Source organism: Clupea harengus, chromosome 24, assembly GCF_900700415.2.
Source record: "Clupea harengus chromosome 24, Ch_v2.0.2, whole genome shotgun sequence".
Classification (NCBI taxonomy): domain Eukaryota; kingdom Metazoa; phylum Chordata; class Actinopteri; order Clupeiformes; family Clupeidae; genus Clupea; species Clupea harengus.
In genome coordinates, this window is record NC_045175.1 from 15,338,378 (window position 1) to 15,358,830 (window position 20,453).

General features: G+C 42.2%; 1 protein-coding gene and 1 long non-coding RNA gene across 2 annotated transcripts in view; both read left to right on the top strand.

Moving 5' to 3' along the window:
• LOC116219095 (GTPase IMAP family member 7-like) overlaps positions 1-6,491 on the top strand; it is an 11,402-nt gene extending 4,911 nt beyond the window's left edge. The window contains exon 4 of the mRNA XM_031562036.1: positions 6,362-6,491. Coding sequence (XP_031417896.1) covers positions 6,362-6,491 — 130 coding nt within the window. The remainder of the gene's footprint in view (positions 1-6,361) is intronic.
• A 10,046-nt stretch (positions 6,492-16,537) lies between these two features.
• On the top strand, positions 16,538-17,376 carry LOC116219351. The gene is made up of 3 exons (XR_004163176.1): positions 16,538-16,700; positions 16,945-17,010; positions 17,341-17,376. It is a non-coding gene; the product is annotated as an uncharacterized LOC116219351 (long non-coding RNA).
• Positions 17,377-20,453: the final 3,077 nt, after the last annotated feature.

Consider the following 20,453-nt stretch of genomic DNA (forward strand, 5'->3'; position numbering starts at 1 on the left):
ACTGATTCATAAAAACTTCAGTTTAAATCCATTTATTGAAATGAAAGTTTGACAAGAGACACAGAAATACATACCAATTCCACTCAAATATCACAGACAGTAAATGTAAATTTCAATCACAAGACGGCACCATAAGCACACTGACTTTTACAGCTTACATTTCTCCATGCTGGCTAGAGAGCAAAACTCATTATTCCATAAATGTCAAAGAGAATGAAGTATTTGTAAAATGTATGTAAGTTGTTCACCTGGTCAGTCAGGTTCTAACTGTTAGATCAGACCAAAGATGTTTAGTTCTCGGCTGAACAATAAGCTTCAATTCTGTAGGCTTCCTTCCTCTGTGTGGTTTACCTCTGTATGTGCAAGAATAAAGAGGCGCTCTCCAAAGTAAGAGCTCTCAAACAATATAAAATATAAAAACATATAAACGCAGGCCTCGTGCTGCTTGAATAGGGTATTTTACGAGAGTATAGATTGATTGATTGATTGATTATCTGAATGTGAACAGTGACAGGACTTTTATTTAGGACAGCGCCTTTTCTACCTACATAACTGCATAACTGAAGGTGAAGGTTGAAGGATTAAATGGTTGGTACCTGATTGAAAGGATGAAGTATATAGGTTAAGTGATTTGTTGTCATGTATGTTGTATTGTATTGAGGGAGATTTTTCAGCAAAGAGCAGTTTTGCATCCCATCGCAATACTTTTGCATTACCTTTCAATACTTTTGTGTTATCTTGCAACACTTTTGTGTTCTCGAGGGAATGCAGAACTATTGCAAGGTAATGTCAAATGAATTACACAAGCAGGAAAAATTGATTGATTTTTTTATTTTTTTATTTAAGCCTCGGAAAACACATTGAGGAATAAGACCCTCATTTACAATGGTGCCGAGGGTACAATGAATAGTTAATACATTGGAAAATAAAATAAAGAAATACAATTAAAAAAAAAAATAGTACAAGGGAACGATGATAAATAACAATTTTGAATATTCAGTAAAATACTATGGTTGAGTCAACAGTTACAATCATTGCACGAAAAGTCAGTTTTACATGTGATAAGATTTAAGAATTCTCTTAGTGAAATAAATGAGCACAACCGTAAAGATTTTTGGACCTCATTCCGGATGTAGGGTGCCTTATAACAGAAGGCTGTCTTCCCCAATTTGGTGTTAACATGTGGCAGATATAATGAAAGCCAGCTTTGGGAGCGGGTATTGAGGGTATTACAGTTCCAGTGTATGAGAGAGGAGAGATATAGTGGCATTAGCCCAATGATTGTTTTGTAAATGAAGGTCTTCCAATGACCATCCCTTTTTCAGACAGGGCTGGCCAGCCAACCTTGTTATAAAGAGTACAGTGGTGTGTGCCATAGCGGTCTCCAGTGATAAAACGCAGAGCAGAATGGTATACAGCATCCAGGGTTTTTAGTGTGCTGTGGGATGCATTCCCATAGATTACATCACCATAATCTAAAACTGATATAAAAACAGACTCAATAATGCGTTTTCTGGCTGGGAAAGTAAAACAGCACCTATTTCTGTATAAAAAGCCCAGTTTTATTCTTAGCTTTTTTACGAGTTGATTCACATGTGGTTTAAAATCAAGCTTCTCATCAACCCAAATGCCTAGGTACTTGTAGCTGGTGACCATTTCCAGAGCGGCAGGCCCGGGGTGGGTAATCGGGAGAATCGGGAGAGTTCCCGGTGGGCCGCTTCACTTCTGGGCCGCTCGAGAATTTTATTTTTTGACATTTGTCACGTTAGTCCATCTCCTCTTAAAGTAATCTACACACGTTCCGCATTCTGACACCGCAGCCTCTGCATATGTTGTACCATGCGAGGGAGTTCTCCACTCCCAAATAGAGTTGGTTGGGTCCATAGCCCGTCTTTTCCTAAAAGTTTTCTCAGACTACCGATAGCTGGGCCGGCCCTACCCCAACAATACGTGTCAGAGAGGATGGATGGGAGGAAGAGGGGCTGAAAAAGCCAGGTTGAAAAAAAGAAAGGCATTGGAGGAGGATGCTGCCAAATGTGCCAAGCTTACCGATTTATTTTCAAGAGGACAAACACAAGTCACAACTGGTAAAGAGAGACATAGGCCTAATGATTAGCAACGTAACTATTAGGCTAACGTTGTAGCGTTGGTTAATATCATTGTAGCGTTGTCAACCTATTCGCAAGCAAAATATTACCAGAGATGGAGCTTGAAAGCAGGACCTGTTCCTCCTGCAAAAACTGTGCCATTTGTGTCCATTTAATACTCTCAAAGTACAACCTCCTCACAGATGCTTATCATGTCATTGGGTTAGCATATACGTTTCTGTTGACTTTGTCCATCACACAGGTTGCATGTGAGAGAAGCTTCTCAACCTTAACATTTGTGAAGAATAGGCTACGAAGCTCATTTAGTCAGGACAACTTGGAGGCTTTCATGTTAATGTGCACAGAGAAGGAAATCCTCATGTCTATAAGCAACGACACAGTTATAGATAAAGTGGCTGAACCAGTGCACTGCTTAGACGGTTACTGATGCTGTAGATGCTGTTGGTGCTATTCGCAATGTAACTGTATACTGTACTGTGAGTTGAACTGTAAACATTAGTTCAATATGCCTCTTTGTTGAAGAGTGGGATACGTTTCAAATGCTTTATTTATTTATTTCTGCTTTTGTTAATTTATCAACCTATCCTTGTGGAATAGTGGAATATTTTTTGTTAACTTCTCAGCTTAAGTGGATTATTATTTAACCTTTAAATTATTTGTTGAACCATGGTATTAATAAAGAGAAAACTACAGGATAGTAAGAGCTGAACTGTCGCTTCATTTATCCAATTTCCACTACCATGGAAAAAGTGGGCCGGTCTTGGGCCTGAAATTCCCGGGCTGAAAAGTGGCCCCACTCCGGCCCTGCAGAGCGGTACCATTTCTAGAGCAGAGTTTTAAACTGTTAAAATCAGTGCTTCTAGCTTTAGTAAAAATAATCCATTTGGTTTTAGCACAGTTAAGGACTAGCTTCAGGTCACTTAACTGCTTCTCAAGCATGTGGAAGGAGAGCTGCAGTCTATTTATAGCAGAGTCAATATGAGAGGCACTACAGTACAGAACTGTGTCATCCGCATAAAGATGAACTTGACAAAGTGGAGTGAGTGTGGAGGCAATTTCATTAATATAAATTATAAAAGGTAAAGGCCCAAGGACAGAGCCTTGGGGTACCCCCTTGTCAATATCTAAAAAAAGCTATGTTATTTTGCCCACCTTTACACATTGGGAGCGACCAGTGAGATAACTCTTGAACCACTCTAGGCTCATATGGTCAAAGCCGATAAGTGATCATTTGTGTAAAAGCAGATGGTGGTCAACCGTGTCAAAGGCCTTTGAGAGGTCCACAAATAGTGCGGCACAATGTTGCTTATTGTCCAAGGCAGCAATAACATCATTCACCACAAGAGAGGCTGCAGAAATAGTGCTGTCGGGCTCTAAAACCTGATTGAGATGGACTCAAGAAAGAGGATAGTGATAAAAATGACTTTAGCTGGATATTAATAAAAGGATTCAAGAATCTTTGAGAGACATGATAATTTTGAAATTGGCCTGTAGTTGTTCATATTATTAGTGTCACCACCCTTGTGCAGTGGGAGAACATGGGCTGTTTTCCAGGTTGAAGGGATAACGCCAGTTGTTATGGAGAGATTGAAGATGTGAGTAATATGTTCAAAAATTACAGTAGCTGAGGTTTTCAGAAAGAAAGGGTCAAGCTTGTCATCGCCAGTCGATTTCTTTGGATCAATTTTGATCAGGGCATTGCAGACCTGAAATGAGTCTAATATTGTCAGACTAAGGCTGCTCTCTGAAAGTGGAACTGAGATAGCGGGGGGTGTGCAGGGATCTGCTTGAAGATCAGTAGTATGGACAGTGTTATCAAAAAGGTGCCCAGCTGCAGCAAAATGTCTGTTAAAAGCAGAGCAGATGTCAAAGGGTTCAGTTAAAACAGTGGTCTGCTAAAATGCTAGCAGGCAGGCATGTACTGCGCTCACCTTTTAGAGTTTGTATTGCTTTCCAGAAGTCACCTGGTCTATTGGACGATTCAGTGAAATTTTGTAAATAAAAATCCGCTTTTCCTCTCCTGACTGCTGATGTGCATTTATTTCGAAGTTGTCTAAATGTAAGCCAGTGGGCATGGTCATTCGTCTGTCTTGCTAGGTTCCATGCCTTGTTCCTGGAACAATGCAGTTTTGCAAGTTCATTGCAATACCAAGGGTTGACTCTGTTCTTAGTCCTGCATTTTTTATAGGGAACATGTTTGTCAACTATGAAGTTAAAAGCTGTGGTGAAATGTTTTAGGGCCAGATCAACATCAGGTATTTTGACAGTATCTGCTATGTCACTGTAAAAAAGGTCATGTAAGAAGGCCTGCTCATCAAAATGCTTAAAATTCCTTTTGATTACTACCCGAGAACCACATTTCTGCAACCTCATGTCACGGATGCATATTATGGGGCAATGGTCACTGATCCCCAAGTCTAAAACCCCATGTGCAAAATATTTTTCTGGTTAGTTGCAAAAAATTAAATCAATTAAGTTTGATTTAGAAAAGTCTTTCAGATTAGGACGAGTGGGCATAGAAATGAGTTGGGTAAAATGCAGGTCTGAGGACAGCTCCTTAAAAGCTTCGGAGGCATCTGTTGACCAATCTAAATTAAAATCACTACAATCAATCAATACAATTAATTCTGAGTCAATAAAAGGCATAAGAAGTTCTGCCATCTTGTTTAGGGCCATAGTCGGGGCACTAGGGGGTCTGTACACTCCAATGACAATAATGGAATTATTGTACCCAAAGTCAATTTTTAGGGAAATTAATTCAAAGCATTTTGGGATAGATACAGCGTTTAAAATAGTAGCAGCATAGGTGCTTTTTACATAGATAGCTACACCACCACCCCTGCTGGTCCTATCAGATCTGTAAATATTATATCCCTGAATATACACTGTTTGGTCTTCTATATCTTTGTGTAGCCATGTCTCAGATATGACCAATATGTCAGGGTTTGCTTGGTTTACTAAAATATTAATGTGGTCAAGTTTGTGACGGCTCAACAGACTTCTTATATTTATGTGTAGGAAACCCACCCCTTTTCTGTTTCTAAATTCTTGGGGGTCATTTATAAAGGTAGTAATATTTTGCTTCACTGTACATGCGTTGGGGGGCGGAGAAATGTCTTGTATCTGCAATAAGCCCCTGAGAGTTCGTGTTCTGAAACGTCGCAGCGGACGAGTTTTCCTCCGCGAGATCAGGGTTGAAATGTCATGTTGATCAGGCAAAATAACAGAAGTGTTTATATTGGAGTTCCAATAGAGGGAGCTAGTTTTGGGATTGAAGTGTTGCTGAACCGCGACCGGGCCCTGGCAAGAAGGTTCCGGTGCGTGGGCAGTGGATAGTCAGGAAGGAGAAGTGTGTACAGCGTGTACGATATTCGCTGCCAGGTGTTGCGAGCCAAGGGAGTTTGGGTGGATGCCGTCAACTTTAAAAAAAAAAGCTGCACGGTTCCAGAACAGGTTAAAATTGTCGATGAATTTGAAATCGTTGGCATTAACAGCAGACTGGAGCCAAGTGTTGAGGCTGAGGAGTCTGCTGAAGCGCCAGTCCCCACGGCCTAATGTTGGCATGGGCCCGGAGATAAAAAACATCTTGCCACTTTGTTTGCACAAATTAAAAAGACAGTTAAAATCATCTTTGATCATCTCCGGCCCTTGGGTGAAGACGTCATTAGTTCCAACATGGACTATAATCCTAATAATTGAGGATGGGAGTGAGGGAATGAGCTCCTGGAGTTTTATAAAAATGTTGGAGACCGTAGCTCCGGGAAAACACCGTGTTATAGCATTGAAAAAGCGCACTGACCTGATGATTGAGTCTCCTATAATCAGGGTGGATGGGGGAAACAAGGGGGGGATGAAAGGTGATTGCGAAGGCCTGGCTGATGCTGCGGGCGATGGGCCCGCAGCCGACTGCATAGGGAGTACATCGGCCTGGTCCACCAGATCAGAGCGGGGGCAACCACCACCGCCAGTTCTGGTTGAAGCTGGATGAATGAGGTCACCGGAGCGCCTGAAGACAGCGTCCCTCAAAAGCCTACGGCGGTAGGAGGATGGCTTATTCCAAACAGCAGCCGATCGTTGCTGGGACTCGCCCGCTGCTGAGGTGGTGTCCTTGCCGATGGTGGCTGCTGCCCGGATTGAAGGGGGCACAGCAGTGGCAGAGTTGGAGTAAGATCCCCCGTCTTGCGTTGGTAGAGTGTATGATGAGGCACTCTGGAGTGGCGTTTGGTCCTGTGTCTGTGGGTCCGCGGATGTAGTCGTATCGGATGCCGGCTGGAAAACCACATCATCATGGGCAGGGGTCTGGCCCGCTGGCGTCGCAGAGGATGTTACAACGGCAGCCTGGACCAGGGGATGGGAAGACTGGCGCGTCGGGGATTTTTGTAGTTGTGCCTGCTGACAGGCTCTTTTTTTCTTCTTGCGAACCACCACTTCGGTCCAATTCGTTTCCGATGGGAAGCACGGCGTGGGGCAGGCAGGCAGGCAGGCACGCTGAGGATCGATTGATGGATCCCAGAGTATAGTATCGTGTTTGGCACTACTCATGGACGCAATGCGTCTTGACTGGCCAGAGGCAACTTCTATGAAGCCGGTAAGTAGAGTGTCTTTTTTCCGAAGCTCCTCTGAGAGCCTATGGATGTCTTCCAGTAGGTCAGCAATTTTCTTATTTGCCTTTTGTAATTGTATCTCACTGGACATTTTTGGGCAGTTTTCGTGATCTGTAATCGAGGGTGTGATCATAATGTCCTCCAGGCCTTCGCGGCTGTCTGAGAGGCCGTAGGTGGGGATGTCACCCAGCGTGCAGCCGGCCTGCACACTGCTGGCGTATTCTCGTGCTCGTTTCGAGCTCTGCTCTCTGTTCGTTCGCTCTGCTCTGCTCTCTGTTCGTTCGCTCTGCTCTGCTCTGCTCTCTGTTCGTTCGCTCTGCCCTGCACTCTGTTCGTTCGCTCTGCTCTGCTCTCTGTTCGAAAAATAAGGCCAGAGAGTGAAGCGTGCTGCATGTCAGTTTCATACTGGCCACTAGGGGACACGAAAGAACCATCATGCCTCAGTAGGCTCAAGAAGCCCTTTTAGATTCAAGAAAACATGCGCAGATATCAAAATATCACTGACATTCTTTACACTTGGAGGATGAGTACAAGTTGTAACACTTTTTGTTTGTTAAGACATAGACATATTTACTTGAAAGAAGTGCCTGTACACATGTCTGTGTAAGCATGTGTGTATGTGGATGGACCCAAAGACGATTAATCTAAGCAAATTCCCAGTGTTTTATCGTAATCTTTTTAAAGTATGGTCTCCTTTTACAGTGCAGCAAAGAAGGTGTTTAATGTCCTTGCACTGGCTTTTAAAGGAGCCGTTGATCCATGGTTCAGCCCTGGATTTAACTGCTGAAAAGCCTCTTCCCAAACGGGAATATACTCTTGTCAGGGCTGGAGTTACAACCCTGGGGGATTTACTGCAGTTGGCTGGACCAGACCTGGATAACAGTGGAAATGTAGCTAATCACTTGGGGATGCGATCTACCCGAATTGTGGCCCATTTTTCTTCTATTTTTTATGCAGTGTGTGAGGCTAAAGCCTCTTTTTGTTATTTTACAGGTACTTTTTGTGAAGTTGAATGAACACTTTTCAATGGAGACTGAATGGGTTTTAAATATGTGCAAAAGCATCGCTTCAAGTGTCAGTTGGTACATTTCCTGCTGGGACAAGCAAAAATGGCGATTTATGTAAGTCGCAGAAATAAAATTGAGCTAATGTCCAGTGATGACATGGTAATGGTTTTCTCAATTCTCGTGAGGTCTCATGTTTTAATAGATTTTGATAGTTACAAGTTACAAGTCTTTTATTGTCAGATGCACAAAATGACACAGGATCAGACTGGGCACTGAAATTCTTAGGACAAGGCACCGCACAGCAACCTACCATTACATAACATAACATAGTATAACATAACATAACATGACATACACTCTGTACAAGTACTCTGAACATAATGTAATAAACATATAATAACCTTACTAAATATACAAGATACATATACAATACAGTATGCTAAACATGTAACAACCTATACATATAATACTAACATATATACATATAACATATAATGCACATATAATAAACTATGTTAACCTATTGAACCTATACTAACCTACAGACAATCTAGTGAGGGAGTTAGAGGTAGTGCAATATATCTGATATAATATTACTGCTAGTGCAAACAGTAAGTTGGAAGTGACAGTATATGTAAGTGTAATGCAAACAGTAATATGAAAGTGACAGTGTATGTAAAGTGACGAGTGCAAAAGTGTCGGTAGTGTGTCAATGTCCATTTAGCAGCCTGATGGCCCTCGGGAAAAAACTGTTCTCCAGTCTGCGTGTACGAGACCGGATACTACGTTACCGCCTTCCAGAATTTTTATAAAGCAATGAAAGATCTTGAACCTTTTAAAGAGAATTGGTGTTACAATAGTGTGTTGTGTGAGGTCAAAGATGACAAATTACAGTTTGCACAGTTCTTGGAGAATACTGGATCCCTTCTCTAAAATTATCATTTCTGCAGTTTGCACTTTCTCTTTCTTTATTTCTCTTTCTATTTATTTATTTTACCCCCTATTTATCTCTCTTCTCCACACTCTCTGAAGAGAGTACTCTCTCTCTCTTTTCTCCCCACTCACTCAGGAGAGCAGCATGCCTTACTCACCATTTTCCTCTTCTAATTTGGCACCATAATCACACAGATTACACATACACTGGCCTGAACATAGAACACATGGAGAGAACACACACACTGGCCTGAACATAGAACATAGAACACCCAAAGACAACACTTAAACTTCACGCTTCACATAGACTTGTTCTTTGTTCATCTCACATGCTGTATGTTCACAGACGTGCACACACATGCACCTGGAACTATGGTGACCGAACATATGAACACATACACACATTATTTCTGGCCCACACACTCGAGCACACATGCTTGCACACTCCCTCACACGCTCATTCCCTCTCTTTCACACACAAACACACTCCCGTTTAGTTAATTAGTTGGATATGTCTAGTTCAGGGGTGGCTAATCAGTCCAGCTCAAAGAGCCACAACAACACCATTTCGAAGAGCCACACGAATCGAGGTTCTCACTTTTGGGGGGGATTAGCCCCTACATAAAACCTATTATTTTTCCTGTGACCCAGCAAAACTAGGGGGTTCTGGGGGCATGGTCCCCCATAAGATTTTTTTGAAAATAACCTTTTAAATAGTGTCCTCTAGTGGGTTTTAGGAAAAGAAATGAACACATTTAGATTTAAAATATGGCACAAAAATAAACATCTTGAAGACATCTGCTGAGATAAGTGCTAATTATACTGTAGCATGGTAGGGATTTGCAGCTCAAGTGAGTAGGTTAACGTTGTAGGCTAGAGTTCACTAGCTAGTTATAGCTGGTGAAGCTACTGAGTAGGGTAGCATACCCACAGGATCAATGAACCGCATGATAAAAGAGAGCCACGACATCTATAATTAACTCAAGATGATTTAACCATTTAATTTCTTTTACTATTTTAAACTTCATGTGCTATACCTTTATATCCAGCAGCTGATTATGGCAGCTTTCAGCAGCTTAGGTCTGACAGTCGCTCCAAGTCTCTTTACTAGATGTTATCACCATCTGTCTGCACGCTCGCGAGTCTACGGTGCAAACCCATGACAGCGACGCAATACGCTTCCATCGCTTCGAGTGGGCATGTTGTAGCCTGTGGAAATAGCATAACAGACTGGACTAGTGAGCTAGTTAGTAGGCTAGTTAGCAGGCTCATTTGCATAGGATTAAACTTTTTCCGGTCGCATCGCCCAAAACGCTGGTCTACGTCACAATGGATTGGCTCCCGTTGAAATGCATGGGATTTAGAATATCGTGTCGCTCATTACGGTGTCATGGGTTTGCACCGTCATTCATGACCAAACAGAGCCGTGCGCTTGCCACCACAGTCTCAAACAGGCGTGATTCCTCTGCTACTAGAGATTTTATTTCTAACTCTAAAAATTAATTAAAAATAAGTTCACTAAATCGGTGGTTAGGTGTGAATTTTACGATCTCAAAATAAAATATATATATGTATATTTGGTGGGGCTAAGGAAACTTTTGGGGGGGGCTCCAGCCCGGCACTTCTCAAGATCTGTACATAACTGTGCCTCAATTATGTTGTTAATGTCAGCTCTCCTCTGTTCAACTTTCGTGCCTGACAGCTGCAGGTCTGACACAGACCGCTATGATCCGTCATTTTCAGGGTTGAGGATAGCAACGACATCACGTACACAAGACTTCACAAACTCTCCCTCACTATATGACTTTTTTGCTCAAGCAATATTCCATGCCACCTGATACGATGCCAACGTGACCGTTTCAGAGTATGTGAATTTCGTAAAAAGCTGAGCCTGTTTCTCTGACTGACGTTTCAAAGTATTTACCTTGTGCTTGCACAGCTCTGTGAGTGTGTCTACTACCGGACACTTGAGCACTTCGAGCACTGACTTTCAGTGCTTAGGGCGCCACACTGACAAAACCAGCAGAATTCAGTGCACTGAAAGTACCCGGATGGCGCACTGCAAACGGGCAAAAAATGCAGTGTAAAACGATGGACACTACTGGCCCTAAACGGGCGCCATCTGGGCTACGTAGCGGAAGAGGAGGAGCCCTCTCGCCAGCTTTTCATTTTATTTCTAAAACAATGGCGGACGAGATGGCTACGGTAACACAAGCGGTAGACCACGAAGCTACAGACGGTAAATGTAAGTATCAGCGGTAATTAAACATTGTACTGATATTAAAATGTACTACTAACATGCCATTCTCAGATTAAAGCCAGCGACATGAGTATTTGGTGGAGTTAACGATGTATATGATGTATACTGACTGTTAGCATACCTAGGTAGCTAGGTAGCATTAGATGCCATTGGATCTGCATGGCAGTTATGATAAGCTAGCTGGCTAATCCACCACCCGGTCCTCTTGCCAGTCCGACGAAGGTGCACTTTTATCGGACACTTTTCGCTTGACGAGCGGGGGCAGGTGGCGGGCTCCAGGCGCTTGCTCCAACGGCCAATCCGACGACAGATAGCTATGTCAGTCATCGGACAGTGTTAAACAACGGCTGTTCTGTTAAACAATCGAAATAGCAATTTTAATAATGGATTAACAATGGATATGCTCAGTTTAATAACGGGTTAACATGACACCGCAAACGTTTGCCCACACGCCGCCCGATAATTAATACCATTATGATAGCTATCTAAGCTTGTCCTTCTAGAAATAATTGTAGCTTTCAATCATCGTTGTGTGTTTTTTTTTTTAATGTCGTGGTATTTCACATGTCTAGGGACAGACGAGGACACGAGGGCCTTAATCCCGTGGCGGTCTGATAATAAATCCCTCTTCACGGGGAAGAGGAACGCCTCCGTGACTGGATTTGAGTAAGTAAAATTACTCATACGGTAGCTAATAGGACTTTACTCTAAATGGTTGCCTTAGTTGCTAACCTTGCAATGATCAATGTGGTCATTACTGTGTCAGGGATGTGGTTGAGGCGAGATGTTAAAGCAGCATATATTTCCACCAGGGTCTTCATAAAGGAGAGAGGGCTTGGGAGCTTGGATCCCAAGCTTGTGAAAAAGAGGTGGGAAAACCTCGTTCACAAATATAAGGTCAGATTAAGCCTAGTGTCCAACAAAGCCTAGTCCAATAAAGTGTCTTTCTTGATCATAACTTTGCCCCTGTAGAGTAACACACTTGCACAATGTAGAGATGGCATGGCTAGTGAGTATTTACATGCAGTGTACATGTACATGGATGCAATATATTATGATTAAGGTGATTGTTGTTACTCTTGTTCTTATCTATGTATTGTGCTCAAAGTAATGTAAAGTAATCGTATGGTCAGCCTTCAGTTCAATAACCAATTACCAGACCAGTTGAAGGTGCAATGATGTGCAACTCCAGTTTGGCTGTCTTTTCATCCGCAGGAGCTCAAGAAACCCCGGACGGGTGTGAGCACAGAGGGGGGTGGGGTCACTGCTGCTTCTTGGAAGTGGTATGCCCTTATGGATGAGGCACTGGGGGCCAGGCCATCTGTGACCCCTCCAGTCCTCTTAGCCTCATCCAGCCGGGAAGTGGCAGGGACCAATAGTGATCACTGAATTACCATACCCTTATCATATGAGTAGCTGTCATTTGCTAATGGGCGGGCTGTTAGGAGCTCAAACTGAAATGTGCAAGAGATTAGTTCTATTCTTCTTATAAAATGCTTATTTATATTTTATTCATATTTTATATTTTTTACCAAATATAGGGGAATTCTGGTGTTCAGAACCCCCTACATATTTAATGTATTAATTGAAATGTAATCGTGGTCTGGGACATAGCACTGAATGGCTATCCTATTTCGGTTTTCTGCCCCAGAGACGTTTCCTGGAGGTGCTGGCGCTGGTTCTGGTGCTGGCTGGTCCTCTGCTGCCCTCCCGACATCTGCATCTGGCTCCAGCAGGTCACCGTTGGTGAGGCAGATGTTGTGGAGCACAGTGCAGCACACAATGACCTCTGGCACAAACCTCACATCCACCTCCAGGGCCTTTAAGAAGATGGACCGCCATTGCGTCTTCAGTATCCCGAAGGACCTCTCCACAACACACCCCGCCTTTGACAGGCAGCCGTTGTAGCGTCCTTGGAGGTGGTTGCGGACAGGCTGCCTGAAGGGGGTCATGAGGCAGATGGGTTGGGACAGGCAGGGGTAGCCACCATCCCCAAGGATACAGTATCCTGGTGGAGGGTATGACTGCTCATAGAAGATGGGGCTGTTTTTCAGGACCCTGGCATCATGCACTGAGCCTGGGTAGCCCACACACACATCTATGAATTTGCACTTATCATCACAGATGGCCTGCAGCTGGATGGAATGAAAAAGCTTCCTGTTGAAATAGCAGGCAGCATCCTCCGCTGGGGGCTTCACTCGGATGTAACAGCCATCAATAGCCCCCACCACTCTGCTGAAGGCTGCCGACCCAGCTAGACGGGCGTAGCGGGCACCTAGGCGTGGGAGTTCCTCTCCTGTAGGGTGGCGGACAACGGTGTACAGGAGCGCAGCGATCTGCCCACTCATCCTGTGCACCAGCCGGTGAACGGTGGCCCGGGGCATGTCGAAGGCCCTGGCCACCACCCGATAGGAGGTGGCGCTGGCAAGCCAAAAAATAAAAACTAGACAGGAGATCTCTGGGCCCCAACCGTGGTCACAGTCAGTGCCCAGCACAGCCATGAGGCGTTGAATGACTCTCGGGTGAGCCTGAAGTCCACCCTCATGTCACTGTGGCCATCAAAATACAATGCCAGCAGTGGCATTGCAACATTGATACGGCAGCGCCGCCTGGGACTGGGTGGCTGCTGTAGAGTGTGTGGGGAGGGGAAGGGAAGATTATATTAATATGTAAGTCATTTTATCAATAAAATGTTGTGTCATTGAGGTTTTGTAGTCTTTTATTGCGTTTTCTGATTTATATTAAAATTGATGCATGTTTGTAACAATAATTAATATGCCTGTGTGTTCAATTGCTAATTGATTCCTGTATCAGGGTAAACTTAACTACAACAGAGATGTGTATAAAAGTACAGTCAGTCAAAGTAGGCCTATTACTGTGTGAATTCAAGCAGATGATGCCTATCATTTCAGTGGATAATTCTTAAAACTAATTGGAATCTAGGGACAAACATGTACAGATTTGTCATGTTTTATTTCCATATGGTGTGTATGTGGATTCAGAAGAAGGCTACTTCTGACAAAGATAATTGAGAATTTAGCATACCTAGCTAGGAGAATTTAATTGCAACTACTACATGAAGCTATGCTGTGAAGGTAAGGCAAAATCACAATTAAATTTACATACCATCTCGACTTTAGCCAGAAGGCGGAGGCTCCTGCCGCGATTGTGGAGGTATCGTAGTTTCCACATGGGGTGGAGAAAGGGGTAAACAAGGGACAAAAAGAGTCAGTTTTAGTTTCGCAGGTATCGCAAGCAGATTTGCGTACGTCACTCCCGGCTTAATTTCGCGGGTGCCGTGAACAGATTTGCGTCCGTCACTTCCGCCAAGTGGTTAACGTAAGTGTTCCATTTGATACAGCACTTATCAGCGACGGAGTGCACTACAGATGTCAGTGCACTGTATTGCAGTGTACTTCGTAAAGTGTCCGGTAGTAAACACGCTCTGTGCCTTTAGGAACTCCTGGGCTATGATAGCATGGTGTGTGGAGAGACGTCGCTTTAAAATGCGACAGTGACGTCTGGCATATTAAGCAGAGGGGTTTTCCATTTCGCTCTGCAAATAATTCTTCCTATTCAGGCAAGAACGTCCGGTGTTCATCTTCATATTTTCGTTTAGCTTTACACTTTCCTGGATCCATGGCATTCTGTCAGTAGCTACTGCTCTGGCTAGTAACTCTCTGAGATTGGGTGCACACATTAGAATGTTTCATGTTTGGAACATTAACGTTACTTAAAGACATCTCTCAAGATCGCGTGATGACAAAATATACATGAATAAATACCACATTCAAATCGGACAGCTTTTTGTCTGTATTGCCAAATATATGCATATGCATTTTAGATGTTTATTTTACAATATGTAAATTCTGTACACCAAGAGAAAAGTGAGTGAGCACTCGAGCTGTAGCCGAGCCGCACGTCAGCCGGCAAAGAGCCGCATGCGGCTCACCACCCCTGGTCTAGTTAGATTACATATGGTGTGTTTTATTTCTGATCATTATGTGAATAAACGCTTTGATTGTATATGCTGGGCTATTTAATGTTGCACAAGAATGAATGCTGCCAACCTCTTCTATTCAGAACTTCTAAGACCTCTACCTGCTATTTTATATATTTTATGATAATGAGATTGATTAATGAGACTGATTCGTGACTAAGTGTGGCGTCACCATGTGTTCAACTTAATTGATCTGCTGTTGTGTTGAATGGTTGACATGTTATTGGTGCTGTTGGCAGGAAAGTACCAACACTGTCTTGGTTGCCCTCATTGCATCCACATGTATTTGGTGCCTGTTCATTAGGTAAGGTACCTACAGTCGTGGCCAAAAGTTTTGAGAATGACACAAATATACATTTTCATTTTTTATTGACAATTACATGAAGTGGATGCAAGAAGTCAATATTTGCAGTGTTGACCCTTCTTTTTCAAGATCTCTGCAATCCGCCCTGGCATAGTGTCAATTAACTTCTGGGCCCCATCCTGACTGATGGCAGCCCATTCTTGCATAATCAATGCTTGGAGTTTGTCAGAATTTGTGGGTTTTTGTTTGTCCACCCGCCTCTTGAGGATTGACCACAAGTTCTCAATGGGATTAAGGTCTGGCCAATGGACCAAAAATATCAATGTTTTGTTCCCCGAGCCACTTAGTTATCACTTTTGCCTTATGGCAAGGTGCTCCATCATGCTGGAAAAGGCATTGTTCATCACCAAACTGTTCCTGGATGGTTGGGAGAAGTATCTCTCGGAGGAAAGTAAAACTTTGTGAAAATGTATATTTGTGTCATTTTCAAAACTTTTGGCCACGACTGTACATTATTCTGGCACCCCGCTGCAAGGATGGTTATTCTGGTGCCCGTGTGAGGCTGGTTCCTACTGTACCTACCACAGTGCTGTTGAATTTGAATTCATGTAGGTTGAGGCGGATGTGGTTCATCTTTTAAGTGTTCAGTGATCTTCAGCGTGTCAAGGGTTGTTTTGTGTTTGGGAGTTGAACATGGAGTTTTTTCAGTTTTTTAGTTTTTTTAATGACAACATACCAGGCAATGTGTCAAAGCTGTTGAGAAAAACTGTGTGGTGTCAGTGAACTCAGCTAGTGAAGTGTCCTTTTTACTTTGGTGCGTGAGAATGAGGAATGTTTACAATGAAAACAAAAGAGTGATAATATTTTCCATTATACTTTCTTTGTCTGTTAAGAATGTGGGATAACATGCAGTTGTTTTGTAATGACTGAACATTTCCATGGGGGGAAATATTTAGATCTTAAAGATTATTGTGATTAGAGATGATAGATTACTGTGGATTTGTCAGATATGTTACCCAACAGGAACCTGATATGATTGCCTTTACAAATAAATGAGCAGGTAATAAATTGAGAGGGGAATGCAAATATAATTAAATAACTGAAAGTCAGTGAGTAGTGATCATAACTGATGGGACAGTACATGTATGAAGACACAGATAATTCACATAAATTAAATCAAAACTGAAACCTTAACACTGAGCCGATGCACTAAAGCAATATTTAAAAGAGGTAATCCACACTCCCAATGTCAGGGACGTCAGGACTCAAAGGTAAACGAATGATCATAAATGAGGTGGAACAGTATATGTGATCCAATGTTTTTTTGATGTTCTGTGTGAAACCTGGAAATGTCCCAAATACTATACTGCATTCACTAAGGTTCAATATGAGGCTGCGCGACTGCTTGTTTATTTTCTTTCACTTTAACGCATTTTGGGCGTTTGCGCTACCCGTACCTTAGAGCTAGTCTATCCCTGTTTGAGGTAAGCAAGCTTTGGGAGCGCTCTGTGAATAATTTGATATTTTAATAAATGAACATGTTTTTACTTACTAACTATGGATTGTATATAAATGTATATAAGTTGCACTAATGAATGCTCTAGCAAATTAACGATAGGAGGTGATTTGTAAAGGTTGTAACCAACATAAAGTATATTTTGGCGGCAACCACGCTGCGCTATGCGTTAGGGTGAGCATTGTCCTGAGTTTGGTTTTGTGCTTTTTCAGACGTACGTAAGCAGTCGAGTTTGCAGTAAAGATTTTATGGATTATTTGTTTCTATTGTGAATGCAGGTATGTGGTTTGTACAAAATGTAAATGGTTAAAAACGTGTGTATATATATATTGCAAGTGTTCAAACTATACGATCATTCAGTGTGCTATGCCAGTGTTGTCTGTCTTTTTGTTTGGTTTATTTAGTCCTTTGGTTTGCACGAAGATTAACGAGCCGTGCATTTTGATTTCCATATAATTTAGAATGCTTTGCAACGCATGAGGTTAGCCAGTAAGGCAGTGTTTGCTAACTCGTACCTGAGAGCTAGTCTATCCCTGTTTGAGACGTACGTAAGCAGTCGAGTTTGCAGTAAAGATTGTATGGATTATTTGTTTCTATTGTGAATGCAGGCAATAAAAGCCACTGTGAAGAACCCCTGGTCCGATTCCCTGTCACTGATACACACGAGAGTGAGGGTCGTTATACATAGTCTTTACAAATCATTATTACAACATTTATAAACGTTAGTAAGCTATTTATAAATGAGTATGCATGTATTTATGAACATGTTTCAAATAATTTTAATGATTTATAAGATAATTTATAAGGTATATGATAATTGTCTGCTCACATTTAATATTTAATTTAGAAATGACAAATCAACCAGTTATAAATGATTAACTAATGATTTGAAAGATAATTTATAAATTATGAGATAATGGTCTACTCACCATTTATGGGTCATTATGAATAACCTTTATCATGCATTAGCTATTGTCTGTGAATTTATAAATGTTAGCACATGTAGCAATACCTCAGTTAGTTTTTAACATGTAGCAATACCTCAGTTGATTCATTAGTAAAGTGTTTTGCAGTGCTTGATCTAAAGCGGACGCTATCTATACTTTATAAACATTTATAAATGGCCCGTTACTCATTAGTAGGCACTCCTGCAGCAACTGATATAAGACGTTAAGATGTTACACATATAAATGGCAAATACACACATAAACACAGCGTTGAGGAAATAAAGTGAAATGTTTTTGGGGAAAAAATACAAAAGTACAATCTTAAAAAGGACACACAGTTTCAAAAGGTCCACCCTCTGTTGCCTTACATCAGAATTTTTTCACTTTCACCTCCGCCAGGGTGAACACCCTTTTTTCCTTCCCTATCCTGTGTGTGTGTGTCTATTTGTGTGTGTGTGTGTGTGTGTGTGTGTGTGTGATTGCACCAACCAGTGTGTGTGTGTCAACTGTCAGTGTGGCAGATCTGGAAGGTGTCCTGTGGCACTTATGCTTACCTCACCTGGGTGGTTGGGTTCAGGGTTGGGGTTGGGGTCATGATGGGTTTGTAGTCCGTTATGGCCTGGATACCTTGCCACATGCATCGGGGGTCGGAGTTGTTTTTGAAGTGCTCCTCAATCCTAAACTTGTGGCTGTGCTTGGCCTTCTTCCTGGCTTGGCCTTCAATCCTGGCTGTGTCTATTTGCTCACAGTAGCAGGTGGCACTACTTTTAGTTTTTGTTTATTAAACCTTGTTCATTCATACATATATAGAGACAATGGGACCTCATCTGCTAAAATTAATTCTTGCCTAAAATGACACCCACTATCTCAACAGACCAAAATTACACCAGCACCGTTCCTTTTGCACATTTTAGCAGATGAGGTCCCACTGTGTCCATATCTGTAGCAATGAACAATGCTTGATTATGGCGCAGGCTATAAGGGCCACCTAGTGGTAGTGCCTTGTTTGCCTCAATGATGTTAGCATGCTTCAAACGTCTATGGCCCCTACATTCATGTCACAAAATGAGGGTTAAATGACGATACTGAAATGTTTGAATTTCTTTTTGTTTCTGGTTCCTTTTGTAGGTAAAGCATTACATCTAAAAAGATCAGCCTTGCTTCACTAGGTTTACATTCTCAAAAATACTGTGTATTTTAAACAATTGAAACATTTTAAAGTTTTGCTGTTTCCAATAGGTTATAATCACAAATCCCCCTCATGTCATAATCTTAACCAGATCCATACTGGCTCAGAGGAAGGCAATGAGAAGGCACAGTCCTTATATTCAGATATTGGGAGGGTATGTTCTTTCTTTGCATCCTTGTAATTCTTTATTGACAGTGAACTGGCAGAACCAACAATTTGCACTTGGAGTAGCCAGAATGCATGTTCTGTTTTTGCAATAGAGAGTGATAGTATTTCATTTTATACCATATATTGGAGACCCAGTCTTGGATTTTGGTCAGTCATGATTCAGGTTTATTCTTGAACAATGGCGGCCAACCATTGTCAGACAGAGCTGAAGTTCCACTCGCCCAGAGCTTTACCTAAGATTATCTGAATATCCATTTGAAGGATGGTCTGTTAAATGCTCTGAGAACTAAGGGCGTCACTCTCAGTATTCATGAGGTCTTGGAGACACATTCTGAGCCATTTGCTGACTCTTTCAATAGGATAAACTCTTCTCTTAACCAGAAATGATTACATACTGTCAGGGCCGGTGAGGCCAGGTAAAAGTAGTGAACTCAAAAGCAGACAGGAACGTTTAAGGTGTTCTTTAATAATGAGAAGCAGTCAGGCAAGACACCCAGTTGGCAAAAGAAAAGTGTTAGGGAATTTTTCCCTTTTACCAGGACTGTATTAAACCTCATAATTAAGACACACACAACCAAGAATAAAATCAATAACAGACATTTACTCTGGCCCAGAGGAGTGTAGTAGTTTCAGAACGCTGTTCCCACATACACTGCCCCTTGAGTAAAATGCCTGACCATTTATTCAAGAAAATATCACAGAACACAGACATGACCCTCCCATGGTAGTATCCTCTGGTCCCTGGTTCCCAGAGATAAGAATGTTTACCTAAGACCCCCAAAAACCCTGACTCTGGGTCTTACAACAATAAATCAGTCTTAACCTAAACATCCCACGACACCTCTGAATTCCCCATCTGTTCCCCATCTTCACACTTCCTCTCACAGAACAATGGAAACAGCTGAGACTTATATTTAACTAACTAATATCAAACTGTCAGTCTGCCCCAGGGCAGCTGTGGCTACTGAGGTAGCTTACCACCACCGGTATGACTGTATGAATGACTACTGGACTCTGGACTCTGTAAAGCGACTTCGGGTATATAGAGAAGCGCTATATAAGATTGAATTGATTGATTGAAACTAACACACATCATGATAATAATTAAAAAGAAACATTTTTCACAAAAAGTCAAAAAGGGAAACTCAAATCACAGCAGAGGTTCCGGTAAGGTTCAGGCAAAATCCAATAGTCAAAAACAGGCAGAGAGGTTGGTACACAGGTAGGCAAAAACACAGGCAGCGGTAAAAAAGGGACTTGGCTTGACTCACGTGGTAACACAGAAAGAGGTTGGCAACAGATTGGCAGATGGGCAAAAGTTTCCAAAACACAAGGCAATAATCAGAGTCCAAAAACAGGCATGGGTCGAGAATAGGCTTGGTTGAAAACGGAATCCAGAAGTAGCTTTCCAACAAGG